Source organism: Gouania willdenowi, chromosome 6 (assembly GCF_900634775.1).
Source record: "Gouania willdenowi chromosome 6, fGouWil2.1, whole genome shotgun sequence".
NCBI classification, from domain to species: domain Eukaryota; kingdom Metazoa; phylum Chordata; class Actinopteri; order Blenniiformes; family Gobiesocidae; genus Gouania; species Gouania willdenowi.
This window is the reverse complement of record NC_041049.1, coordinates 35715348-35729592: the sequence shown is the minus strand read 5'-3', so window position 1 is coordinate 35729592 and position 14245 is coordinate 35715348. Positions and strand designations below refer to the sequence as shown.

The following is a 14245-nucleotide window of genomic DNA, read 5'->3' as shown; positions in this document are numbered from 1 at the left end:
TTATGCCTCCGCTCATCCACTTTTTTCATGATATCCTTTTCTTCTAAGACTCTTATTAAATAAATAGTCTTGGTTGGAGTCTGGGCGGCCATCCTGGATTATGTCGTCACCATGCGCAGAATGGTAAGTAACCTAAAGCAGAATTAAAGGAGACATATGAAAAATCCACTTTTGCAGTCTTTTTGAACACACGAGTGTCCACATGGCACACAAAATATTAAATAAATTTGTCATCAATAAATTTGAATGACTGCTGCTGCTGTGAGACTCTAAGCGCTGAGATGGACTCACTTACAGTGTTTTACTGTAATGTGCAGTATGTGGATAGCAAAAGTAAAATTGCTTACTTACTTCATGTCTTGCGTCATGAAGTGAGTGAGCGTCTATAGACACGCCCACTCATGAATATGCATAAGTAGGCCCCAAAATGACCCGATTTCAGAACTGCTCAGATAGTGACTTTTCTGAGGGCTAAAACTCTGGAAAATAGGCGAGTTTGGGAAAATAAACCTCATACTATGTTTATGGGGTTCTCAGAACAAATGGAGATGGGTGAAAAATTGCATATTTCCCCTTAAGTGTTTACAAGATAGAGGAATTATTTAATTCAGAATTAAAATAAGAATAAACCAGCCACCTAATTCGGTTTAAATTTAATTCGGAATTAAATTAGCATTTTGAATTAAGTGTTTACAAGGTCAGTTTAAAGAGGAATTAACTTTTATTTTGCTTTAAAGAGGAATTAAAGCTCCCATGTAAATGTGACCAGCATTTTATCCAGTCATTATCTTGTCCCTCCTCACTTTGGTGTGGCACATGGCTGGTCAAATGTCTTCTTTTATGATACCTAACACATTTGTGATTGTCAGAACCAAAACAATAGCTCATCAAGAGATAAAGACATACATATTATTTGAGCAGAAAGTTTATATTTTTCTTTATATTTAGAAATCAAACCACAAGTTATTGTCGATAAAGATGACATTTACTGCTGATTTGAAGCAATACAAATCACATACAAGATTATTTATTGATCAGTTATTGTTTATCATTGAGGAGTCTGTGTATGCTTATTTGATTTTTTTTGTGGTATCTGTATGAGTTGTTTAATATGTATTAAGTTTAGTGTTTAAAGAGAAGGCAGACTTTTTATTAGTACATTTTTTAGATTTTTGGTCCCTGTAGGAAACAGTCTGTGACCTGTCACATATACCACCGAACCCCTGTTTTACCAGAGGACCAGTGAATTTAACTATTTGCCTCCCCCCCTCCTTATGACTTAATACTTTACCTCCCCCTGCTTGTCACAGACTAAAGGCTCAAACTTACTCAGACAGACCCCACGCACAACAGACTGTTCGCTCTTCTCAGAGCTTACATATTTGGGGGCACCGCCGTGTAGTAGTTTCCATTAAAGTCCTACATATCCCATGATTCTTAGCGTGTCTGTAGTCCTTGTTCTCCTGGGATGTGTTTTAAAGGCGTCGCTACTGTCGTATCTCTCCTGCTCATTTTCACCAGGCGGGTGAAATGCAGGTCGGTATTACATTTAATGCGGTTCGATACAATGCAGAGCAGTGTTTTGTGAGACACCAGCTATGCGGATTAGTTCTCGCGGTCGTAAAACCTGCGCTTTCCATTTAATTGGCCTGGCGGACTCTGCTTTGCGGGTGTCCGCCCGAGTATGTTTGAGCCTTTAAGGCAGAGACATTCTGCAATTCTCCAAAAAATTAACAATGAACACGTTTTAAAAGTGGACACAGATTTTGAATGCAAAGTTGAAATGTATGTTCTCCTGCACTGTTTTCATTAACTCCTTTCATAACAGGAAATCAAAATTCCCAGAGGAAGGTTACATACAGTAAAGTTACAGTTTAAGTGTTCTTAATGATTATCTCTCATTGCAAGCAGTTTATCGTGTTAAGTGTTAAACTGACCAGAAACATAGGACTTTACATTGAAGCGCAATGTAACAGAGCAACTCCATCAGTGACATAGCAGCAGCAGCAGTACCGCTGTTGCTGCTGCTATGTGTGCCTGCGGTCACGGTAACAAGCATGAGCACACACTCACAACCCAGTGCTCCAGCAGCAACACACACATGATCAGCGATGGCTGCACATTTGACTGCTCTGTTTTATTTGCGTATATATTGTCATATCTTCACACATTACACATCCTTACCGGTAAATTACCAGTGACATGACGGCTCAGAGCGCTGACATTGGAAAACATAGGAAGAGAGACTAAATATAGAATGTGAGGGCGCGACTGTCGGTAGTGACAGGGCAGTGGCACATCGTCACGGCACTGCAGGTTGAAGTATTCTGTCCAATCGGTGACCGACTGCTTCGCCTGTGACGTTGTTCAGAAAGTTTGGTACACTTGGTAAATAGAATGTGTGAAAGTGGACCAGGCCAAATTAAAGGTACCATATCATGCATCTCCATTGTTCGAAAAAACCCCAAAACATAGTATTTGAGGTTTATTTTCCCAAACTCGCCTGTTTTTCAGAGTTTTAGCCCTCTGAAAAGTGACTTTCTGACCAACAGGCTGTTTGCTGCCTGCTTATGCATATTCATGAGAGGGCGTGTCTATACACTGACTTGCCTGCGAGGCTCCTGCATGACTTGCTCTGAGGCAGATCAGTGATCACCAAAGCAAATTTCTCTTGCTAGCCCCACACTGATGTTATTGTTTTCAGCCAAAAAACTGCACATTACAGTAAAACACATTGATATTTAAGCGGCTATTGTCTGAGTCCGTCTCTGCACGCTGTGTGTTCATCAGCCAGCAGCTTCAAACACTCACTGGAGTTTTAAGCTGGTAATTCACTTTCTTCTCCTCCTCATCTTTATTAAATACAGGAATCGTGCATTTAAGGTAATAATCATTTGTTTATCACCTCAACCGCTGCGTCGCATTGAGTCACAAACATGTCAGATCAAGTCAAAGGCAGTACAGTGTTTGCTCCCTGGGTGCCTACACTGCAATGTTCACCGTGGAGGCACGGCACTGGCAGCAGGCACTTCCTGGAGGGAACGGTTCATAATGCTAGTGACGTGACTAGCATTTGAACCGCTCATTTTTCAGAAGAGGGCTGAGAAGCAGCTCAGAGAGCAGGATTATTCAAGAGAGTTCAGCTGCGGACCTCCACGCTCAGCTCCTGCTCCCTGAGCTCCGGAAGTGACATCAGGAAATAAAGAAAAAAAATACAAAATAAAACAGATAGCGTTGGCTAGGCACTTCCGGAAGGTTTCTCTGCATTTTAATACCTTTGTTAACCGGATTCCTCAGCAGTAATACATTGAAAAAAACAAAGTATAATGCACTTCATCAACAACATATAAATTGATCAGCATTTCTGTGAATGATTTCGATCGTTTGGATTTCCTCTAGAGACACAATTGTTTTATTTGTACTGCAGTCCTATCACATCCTCTTTGTTTTGGCCTTAAAACGGGGATAAATGTTGGATAAATTCAATGTTTAGAGATTCACAGCATTGTGAATACCTTAAAATTATACAGTACAAGTACAACACATGAAGGTAAAATATTTCATTAAGTCCGTTTTATGATAACTGTGTCACAGTTATGTATAGTATCTTTATATATATATATATATATATATTTATTATCTTTTTATGATTTAAGTGAATCTTACAGTCCAGAGCTAATTGTTTTATGAAACGGTATAAAAATGTTAAAGACGTGGTTTTACGTTAGACACTTTGTGTTAATGTTTTACGTAATCTCCTATTTAAAATTTTTTTTTGCAGTTTTAAGGCTTTACTAGGATGGTGTTTCATGTGCTCATAATTTATTCACATCTGCAATAAAACTACACTACAAATAAATAACCATATGCAGAATCACTTGGCCTGATGATCACTGTATATTGTCTTTAAGTAAAGGCACAGTTCTAGTCAAAGTAGTGGTATACAGTGGGTCCAAAAAGTATTTAGTCAGCCACCAATTGTGCAAGTTCTCCCACTGAAAAAGATGAGAGGCCTGTAATTTTCATCATAGGTATACCTCAACTATGAGAGACAAAATGAGAAAAAGAAATCCAGAAAATCACATTGTAGGATTTTTAATGAATTTATTTGCAAATTATGGTGGAAAATATGTATTTGGTCAATAACAAAAGTTCACCACAATACTTTGTAATGTACCCTTTGTTGGCAATGACAGAGGTCAAACGTTTTCTCTAAGTCTTCACACACTGTTGCTGGTATTTTGGCCCATTCCTCCATGCAGATCTCCTCTAGAGCAGTGATGTTTTGGGGTGTTCGCTGGGCAACACGGACTTTCAACTCCCTCCAAAGATTTTCTAAGGGGTTGAGATCTGGAGACTGGCTAGGCCACACCAGGACCTTGAAATGCTTCTTACGAAGCCACTTCTCTGTTGCACGGGCGGTGTGTTTGGGATCAATGTTGTGCTGAAAGACTCAGCCACGTTTCATCTTCAATGCCCTTGCTGATGGAAGGAGGTTTTCACAAAAAAAACTCATTATACATGGCACCATTTATTTTTTCCTTTACACGGATCAGTCGTCCTGGTTCCTTTGCAGAGAAACACCCCCAAAGCATGATGTTTCCACCCCCATGCTTTACAGTAGATATGGTGTTCTTTCTCCTCCAAACACGACGAGTTGAGTTTTTACCAAAATGTTCTATTTTGGTTTCATCTGACCATATGACATTCTCCCAATCCTCTTCTGGATCATCCAAATGCTCTCTAGCAAACTTCAGACGGGCCCGGACATGTACTGGCTTAAGCAGGGGGACACGTCTGGCACTGCAGGATTTGAGTCCCTGGCAGCGTAGTGTGTTACTGATCATAGCCTTTGTTACTTTGTACAGAGGAGCCTCTACAAACTCTTGTTTGTAAGTGACCAAATACTTATTTTACCTAGGGATTTACCAATTAACTCATTCAGTGCCAGCCATTTTCAGATTTTCTACCCCCCTCAGTGCCAGCCGTTTTTGAGCATTTTGACTGATTTTTAAAGACCCAAAGAATATTTGAAATCTGACCCCGGATTCTGAAAAATTGAAGCCTCTACTTGCAGCAAAAATAAAAGTTGAATGGAGCAAGTTTTACACAAATCTTCAGTTTCAGAGCAAAAAGCTGAGAAAATGGCCTTTTTCTAAAAAAATCCTGTCAGTAAATTTAAAGCTATTTTTTTTTTTGCTTTAGTGACAACTCTAATATCTGAACATTGTTTCTTTATATAAAACAAAAAAACAAATAAAAACACTGATACCGGGCTTTTGATGGCAAAACTATTATTATTTTGCTATCTGGTTCAGAGTTTAATTGATTTCTTACTGTATTTTGGCGTTCCTCCAACTTTCTCTCCCATCAGTCTGCACACACGCAACTTCCTCTTCCTCCAGGATATGCTGAGTGTCACTGCGTTCCCAATTCTTTTTATCGTTTTATCTCACCATCGCCACACTATCCATAAGTTCCACACATGCTCTGGTCGAGTATGCGCTGCTGGGAATGTCAACTCTGTACGTAGCGCCATTTTCTGTGTCATAAACGCCTTTCCTCCTCTTTCTCTGAGCTCTGCTGAGCATGGATGATCGCTCATCTAGCTGCTACCTCCTACATGTCACCTATTATTTTGCTATCTGGCTCACAGCTTAGATATTGATGAGGGACCGCCGCCAGGGTGTTTTCTAGTAATCCCCGTGAAAAAACGCAAATGACGAGTTATCTCGTCGGTGGCACTGTGCGTTTGGATTTGAAATGACGAGCCGTCTCGTCAATGGCACTGAGTGAGTTAATTCATTGAAAATCCTACAATGTGATTCTTTCTATTTTTCTTTCTCATTTTCTCTCTCATAGTTGAGGTATACATATGATGAAAATTACAAGCCTCTCACCTTTTGAAGTGGGAGTACTTGCACAATTGGTGGCTGACTAAATACTTTTTTGCCCCACCGTATATCATGAATCTAATAATAACAACATCAGTAACATTGGTTTGTTGACACATTTTGTTACAGTTGTGCATAGGCATACTGTTTTTAATAGGAGCGTAATGATATCTTGATACGGTGATATATCGCAATATTTTTTGCACGATCGATTATCGATATGCTAAGTATCGATTTTTTTATATTTAAAAAAAAAAAATATATATATATATATACATATTGTTATTTTTTTTTTTTCTGAAAAACTTTTCTGCTTTTTCACTAAAATGTGCAGGTAGGTCTTAACAGAAATTTTGTCAGTGTTTGTTGAAGCAACCAATGTATTGTTTACTCAAATATTACACTATCATGTGATAACACCACGGGGTAAGGGGCTGGGTTGAAAAGGTTAGTGAAAAGCACAAACATACAACAACAACAACAACAACAACAACAACAACAACAACCAAAAGAATAAGACAAGCAAGGGGTAATTATATGAATGGTAAGAAGGAGGAGGTGTTGAGTGGATGTGAAAGAAAAAAAGGGTTAGGGGTTGGAGAAGAAAGAGTTGACATGGGGGTAGAGAGTGTCCTGTGAGACTGTAATACATGTTTACCAACATCTGTGCAAATATATAGCATATATACACACACACACACTTAAATATATATATATATATATATATATATATATATATATATATATATATATATATATATATATATATATATATATATTAACTTATTATTGTTTTATTTAACTTTTTTGGGTGTTTTTATAACATACATATACACACATATATAGATATACATACACACACATACATTTATTTTACCTTTCAAATAGTGCTACCTTAACTACACCATGAGTAGAGAATTATCCTTTCAATATTATCTCATAAATCACCTGTTATTTTTTTTTCTTCCTTTGTTTGTTTTTTTTTTTTTAATTTTTAATTTAATTTAATTTTTGTTAGTAGAGCCAGGGGGTGATGTTAGAATCCCTAAACAGTTGGCCATCAGTGTAAAGCTTGTCTACGACCAGTTTGGAATTTCGGCCTCTCTGTCGGTTTTTTTTGAAAATAGGATACAGCGTTTAAGTTCCCGACCTTTACTTTTAACCTGGATTTTCTGCTGCAAGTGTTCAAATTTGGCAATGATAGGGAATGGGTGATTACCTCTGCGTGGACCGAGACGATGGACATGGTGAAAGGTGATGTTTTTCACGGTTTTAAGCACAGACGACATGAAGTTTTTCAGCAGAGCCTCTGGGGGTTTCTGGAATGCCTGAGAATATCACGTTGTCTCGCTTACTGCAAGATTGGATATCCAGGACTGTCTCTTTAACAGATAAAGCCGAATGGATATCGTGATTGACTTTTTGTAAGTCCTGAATTTGTTGGTAGGCAAATTCCAGGCTGGTCTTCTTCCTGAAAAAAAAAAAAACCCTCCGATTAAAAGCTCGCTTCCTTAATCACAAGGCCACCGCTGCCCGAAAACATGTTTATGCAGGTTAACACAAGCATTGGGTCTGCAAACTGCACCGGACCTGCCTGAGATGAAAAACACCTTCTTTCATGGAGTAAAGTTTTTTATTTTTATTTTGTATTTTTATTATTATTATTATTATCAAAGTGCATTGATACGCGCTGTCCTCCCCCATAAACTTCCTTACCTCTTTTTTATTAGGTCCTCCCTGGCGGCCAATCCCAATATATCCATCAAAAATGACAGGCCACCATTCAAAGTGTTGCATGCAATGTGTATTGTCCTTGGTATCAGTGGACATTAACGAGTATGGATATATTAGACAGGTATTGGTATCTGTACATTTTTTGTTATTTTGCACAGACATTAATGTTCAGGGGTGCAAAATGCCTGCATGTACATAGTTTTCATAATAATGGTTATGTCCAAACTAAACTGAAGAGGGCTGATGTCCGGCCGGCACTTTACATGATTGTAAATGAAATGATGTATTCGTTATGGATGAGAAAGGGTCAATAGCAATGAAATTAATCATATATTCAACTATTATCAACATTCTCTGCTGCACATTTCACAAATGAATGTACGGTAACCTCCAAATGTGATACCACTTGCATCAACTGCCAGTATAAGATTATATTCAGCCATTGGTACGACAAATAAATTATTTGCCAAATGCTTATTCATTTTTATTTATTTTTGATTACATTCACACTTCAAAGTGACATCTTCCTTTCACAGCAGTTTTTGTCCACTAGTAACAATAAGCTTGTGTCTGAATAAGATGCTTAGATTGATCTGTGCTTATAACCTGGAATACTGTCAAAATTCTAATGATAATAATGAAATAAATAGATAAATATAAATCAATAACAATGCTTTTGTGATTTGTAATCATCAAGTATTGACTACACTAACTAATTGACTATGTTGTTTTTAAGCTTTATCTTTGCCATTGTATTTGGGTATTTGACTTCCGTGTGTGCAATGTGTTATTATTTTACCCTTTGTAGATGAAAAAGAAGAAGGAATACTTGGCAGCATCCTTCTCCCAAGCTTTCTTGTATCCATGTTGTCGGTAGATGATCATGTTAGTAGGAAATACGCCTTCAAGGTCAGTACAAGCTTCCAAACAGTTTAAACTTTGACTGCATGCTATTGGGTTTGGTTCTGACATACTGTGATACTATATCTCTTGTTGGTTTTTGGAAATTTAAATGATACAATGGTAAGGCCAATTAGAGGGGACCTTTTGTTAACACACACGTATATAACATATTCTTATTTGTTCTGTCTTCTATCTTTACATTATCTGCATGTGTTTTGAACAATATACCCTGATACATAACTAAAATGTGTATGTTTTGACAAAATGAAAATATGTTTACTCTCACAAAACCACACAAGCACGCTCATGGAGAAAATGTTAATTCCACTTAAAAAAAATAAGGGACCTCAGCACCTCACAGCCTTTTGCTGTAAGCTGTGTTTTTTTAATCACAGAGAGATGAGGAGTGGAAAACAACTGGCAGGGTACAACCTCTTCACTCTTGAAGGGTTGAGGTTCGGTAAATCAACTTTAGGACTGCATGTTTATCATTAACTTAAGTTTTGAATGACTTTTGGCTGAGGGAAGGTTTCCTATTTTCCAAAAACATTAAAAAAAGTTCTAGCTGCTTTGTTGTTGGAGGTTGGTAAACAGGATATTGAGTTTGCTCACTGAATTGTCTTTTTTTTTTTTTGGATTACTACAAAACACTGGTTTCCTCACCATGAGGAAGCTAACAGACCTGTAATGCATTGCCTGGTAAGTTTTACTGTACTGTTGAAAATTTACCACCATAATCAAGTGGTACGCATGAAGATTAGGTAACTAGAAGCTGTGATTTATCAGTCTGCACATATTTGCCACAGTAGATTGAGTTACCCATTGAGTTGAACTTTAAAGACAAACTTCCTGTGTTCTTCCAGCTCGCTGTCTCTGATCAGGCAACACATTCCAACATGAGGACGTACTATTTTTGCACCGACACAGCCAAAGAAATGGAATCGTGGATGAAAGTAATGACAGACGCTGCACTTGTGCATGCAGAAGCGATCAAAAGGTTTGTGAGAGTGTCACTAATATAAGCTTTTTGTGTGTGGTGGAGATTTTTCTCATTTGATCTTTTCCTTTTGGCCTTTGCCTTAAGGGGTCACCACAGCGAATCATCTACCTTCATCTAACTCAATCATCTGTATCCTCTTCTTTCACACCAACTGACTTAATGTTCCTTCTCACTACATCCATGAATCTCCTCTTTGGAACTGCCTCCTACTTGGCAGTCCCAACTTCAGCATTCTTCTACCAATATGTACATGTCCAAACCATATGAGTCTGGCCTCTAACTTTATTTCCAAAACATCTAACATGTGCCGTCCCTCTGATGTATTAATTCCTGATCTTGTTCATCCTTGTCACTCCCAACGAGAACCTCAATATCTCCAGCTCTGCTACCTCCAGCTCTGCCTCCTGTGTTTTCCTCAGTGCCACCGTCTCTAAACCATACAGCATAGCTGGTTTCGTTACCGTCTTGTCACCTTTCCTATCTTGCTGATACTCTTTTATCACACCTGACACTTTTCTCCACCCATTCCAGCCTGTTTGCACATACTTCTGATTATTCATGCAATCCCACCTCCACTTTGAACTCCTCTGTCACACCTACAGCACATCTCAGCACTGTCTTACAGCTCTCATACGTGTCCTGCAGCAACATACTTCTCTGCCACTCCATACTTCCTCATACAATACTACAGCTCCTTTCTCGGCACTATGTCAATTGCTTTCTCCAGAACTACGAAGACACAATGCAGCTTCCTCTGACCTTATCTGTATTTCTGTCAACATCTTCAAAGTAAACACTGCATCTGTTGTACCCTTTGTGGGCATGAAACCATACTGCTGCTCACAAATACTTGCTTCTGCCCTTAGTCTAGCTTCCACTACTCTTTCCCATAGCTTCATTAAAGTACTCATCAACTTTATTCCTCTGTAGTAGCAACAACTCATATACTCTATGTATATATTAGGGATGCAACAAAACAGTCATCCCACGGTTCGATACATTCCTCAGTTTTTTGTTCACGGTTCAGTTTGGTTCTGATAGCCCGTACCATTAAAGTGTTTCCAGTGTTAAAGGTTTTAAAGGGGCAGAATTATGAAAAATACTTTATAATGGCTTTGCTACAGTGATATACACTCCTTTAGCCTCAGTTGAAAATCTTCTGTTTCCTCCCTCCCTTGTTATTCTACATTTTGTAAAATTCAGCTCTAAATGGGCGAGTTGGATTTTTCTTGTGTTGTGACGTCACAACGCAGAAACTCCTCCTCCTGACAACCCTGGCTCCTTCTACCCTATAAAAATGTGAGCTCCTCCCTCTTAAACTACCTCACAGTTAAAACAAACACTGTGATTCAATATAGAATATACATTATACTTGATTGTCTTATATGTAAAGCTACATACTCGAAATGTTTACTGCATTTATCCCCTCCCTGAGGAGCAGTGGGCAGCCACATAGTAGCACCCAGAGAGCAGTTCCACTTTTAGTAAGCGTTATACCGCCCCGTATCGCCTTTGACATGATCTGACTTGTTTGTGATTCAATACGCCACAGCAGTAGAACAAAACAAATGACTATCAATTTAAATGCACTATTCCTGTGGTCAGAACATGTTAAGGCCCGGTAACGATTCACTCAACTCCCGATACGATTTGATTCACGATACTGGGTTCACGATGCGATTCTCTCACAATTTATTTTACAAAATGGGACTGTACATAAATGACTGAAAAATATTCCTTTTTTTTTTTGGGAAAATATTGTACTATTTTCCTTTTATTTTTAATTGTCAAAAGAATCCCTTGATAAACTATTCAAAACAATGCAATTTCACTAAACATAAATCTTGAATGAAATAAATAAAGGAATAATACAAATGAAGAAGAAGCATATTAATTTAAATTCTGGTTATATAGTAAACAATACAAAACTACATAATAGTTCTTTTTTTTTTAAAAGTGCAACTGAAAATGTATTTTGTGCCTTAACAATTGGACTTAAAAAAAAAAAAAAAAACAGTCATTGCATTGTATTTGCGTCAGATATTTGTTTGGACAAGCAGAGGGCGCTGGTAACCCAGTGGTCGGTTGGCATGCAGATATTCTGTGCAGTAAAGAAGAGATGCTGTGCTAGCAGACATTCACGTAATATTACAGATATTCTTTCGGTGCTAAAGGGATAAGGAATCATTTATGAACATGTGTAAGAGTATAAGGCAGCCAGAAAGAAAGTAGTAGCAGATTCCGCCCGCCGTCAACACTTCTGGATAGCGCCCTCTGCTGTTTAAAAAAAGTACTGCGATTCAATTTTCACAGCATCAATGTGAACCGTGATACCTATGAATCGATTTTTAACTGCCATACGATTAATCGTTACATCCCTATTATTGAGAATTGTTGCATGCGTATGTGTAAGAATATATACATTCCCTAGGTTAAAATGTCTTTCTGTGTATTCTAGGTTCAAATGTTTATATTTTTGAAATACATTGTTCAGTGATAATTACATTAAATTACTTAAAGCATTTCAAGCTTTAATTATAGCTGCTGTGCAACAATAGTTGGGGCCTGAAGAATCTGAGCAAATGGTAAATCTACTTGATTTATGAGCATTAATGGCAAGCACTTCCACAGCTCTTTACATTATGAGCTTATTCACACTCAAATTCACACCAATGGTACAGAGCTACTAGTTAACCCTAAATTGCTCCCAATTGTTGAATAGTGCCTTGCCCAAGGACACTTTAAAACAAAGACACGTATTTGAGATTGAACCCGCAACCTCTCGACAATTCCTCACCTGAGCCACAGTTGCCTGTGTAAGAAGGTAGCATTGTAATATGAATTTTACATCAGGTTTGACAGGCTTATAATTTCTGGCACAAGAGACGATGCTCTATCTCACTGAGTTCATTAGCAAGAGAGAGTAGTATATGTTTAAAACTTAGCTTACCCAGCAGGTCTCTTACAGTTCTGTAAAATTTGTCCTAAAGGAAGCATATAAAGGCTAAACTCTCTATTGAGAGAAAAGTCATTAGGACGTCCAATTTCGGCTTCAAAACGTAGCTGAGGGAGGATTCTACAAACTGCAGATTTAAGTTCTTTGCCTCCAGCTTCTAAATCTGGATTAAGTGCAGTGCCCCGAGAAAGTGAAAATTATATTGTACTAGAAGTTTGGACTCAATTTACAATTTATGCAACACAGACTCAGAATATTGCAAAATAGATTCCCAGAAAGAATTTATTCAAACTGACACTGTCACGCTGTCACAGGGGTGGAAGGGGGCTCAATATGTTCACATTTACAAATTTACCAGTTCCATATTGGACAAAATGTGTCACATTTCATTATATTTTATCTGTACCGTCCACACCTTTTCCTGGGAGGATGGTGAGTGCAGCAGCACAGAGTTGACCAGCTGTGCTCACTCAAGGTGCGCGTCTGCTGCAGTTCGTGAAATCACAGTCTAGCTCTGATCTCTGTCCACTCTGGTTAGACTGATGTCCAACTATTGTCATACTATGTACAACGCAAAGCCACAGCTTGATCGTACTACAAGAGTAAATAACAAGTGATACAATCCGTCATCTATGCAGATGTGGGTGAAATTAACATGAGAGGACGGATACCTGAAACGATTCCGACATGCTGTATTTAGAAATGATGCTCGGCTTCAAGTCGGGTTTGCTCACATCAGCTCCATAAGGCATTGAACAATTTCAATTTAAAACAGCTTATTATTTAGGAAGCCAATGGGTAGGGCTGCACGATTTTGACAAAAAACCTAATTGCGATTTTTCTGACAGATATTTCGATTTGATTTACAGTTTAGGATTTTTCAAAATATTTTATACATTTAAATGCATATGCGTTTTATTTTTATTTTTTCCCAAATTCTGTTTTTCACATCAATTTTTCATAATTCTATTTTTTTCAGAAATATTAATAATTTTTTTCAGAAAATATTAGTTTTTAACTCCTGTGAGGAAACAAAATACCAATACATAAAAAAAACCTATAGTATAAATATATATAACAAAAATGTATGTCAAAAAGAAAGCAAGATACAATAATAAGGAAGATATAAGTTGTACTCTGAGGAAACAAAATAAATACCAATATAAAAGAAAACAAACAAAAATGTATGTCAAAAATAAAAATGTAATTCAAAATAATGATACAATTAAAAGGTAGATATAAGTTGTACTGACATGGATTATTCTGACTGCTCCTTTTTAATTATTCATGTCATATAAAGATGTTAAGAGAGCAGGATTGTCACTCAATTTCCCCTCAGGGATCAATGGTTTACTGAATCTGATCAGGTTTATTGATTAAGTTTTGATCGACTTAATTTAAATTAACCTAATTTAAAGGATCCTGAAGACATCATTCCAGACCATAATGATTAAACAAAAAGTAATGTGCAAGACACATCATGTGTAAGAAATGTTTTTTCACCACTAGGGGCTAGAATATTTTAAAGTATCAGAAGTTATCATTAATCTACAATGTTTCAGACTCTGGTATCGGTGGTCTAGTCCACAATAGAACAACTTTATCCACAGATCTTCTGTAGCTCTGATGAGATGTTTAAACGCTCTGAGCAGGTGAAGCTGATTGAAGCTGATCATGTTTTCACGGAGCTCACCAACGCTACATGAGAAACGGACGGAGCTTTTACAGACAAGTTAAAGTTAAACAGGCACTGGTGGC

General features: G+C 37.7%; 1 protein-coding gene across 10 annotated transcripts in view; it reads left to right on the top strand.

The window, feature by feature from the left end:
• LOC114464554 (pleckstrin homology domain-containing family A member 5-like) overlaps positions 1-14245 on the top strand; it is a 205988-nt gene that overhangs the window by 63465 nt on the left and 128278 nt on the right. For 7 of the 10 annotated variants that reach the window (XM_028448853.1, XM_028448850.1, XM_028448851.1 and 4 more), the window contains 2 exons: positions 8437-8537; positions 9395-9528. In XM_028448853.1, coding sequence (XP_028304654.1) covers positions 8437-8537; positions 9395-9528 — 235 coding nt within the window. Of the gene's footprint in view, positions 1-8436; positions 8538-8563; positions 9231-9394; positions 9529-14245 lie in introns of those variants that run through there. The other 3 variants (XM_028448855.1, XM_028448846.1, XM_028448854.1) reach the window with 2 other exon arrangements.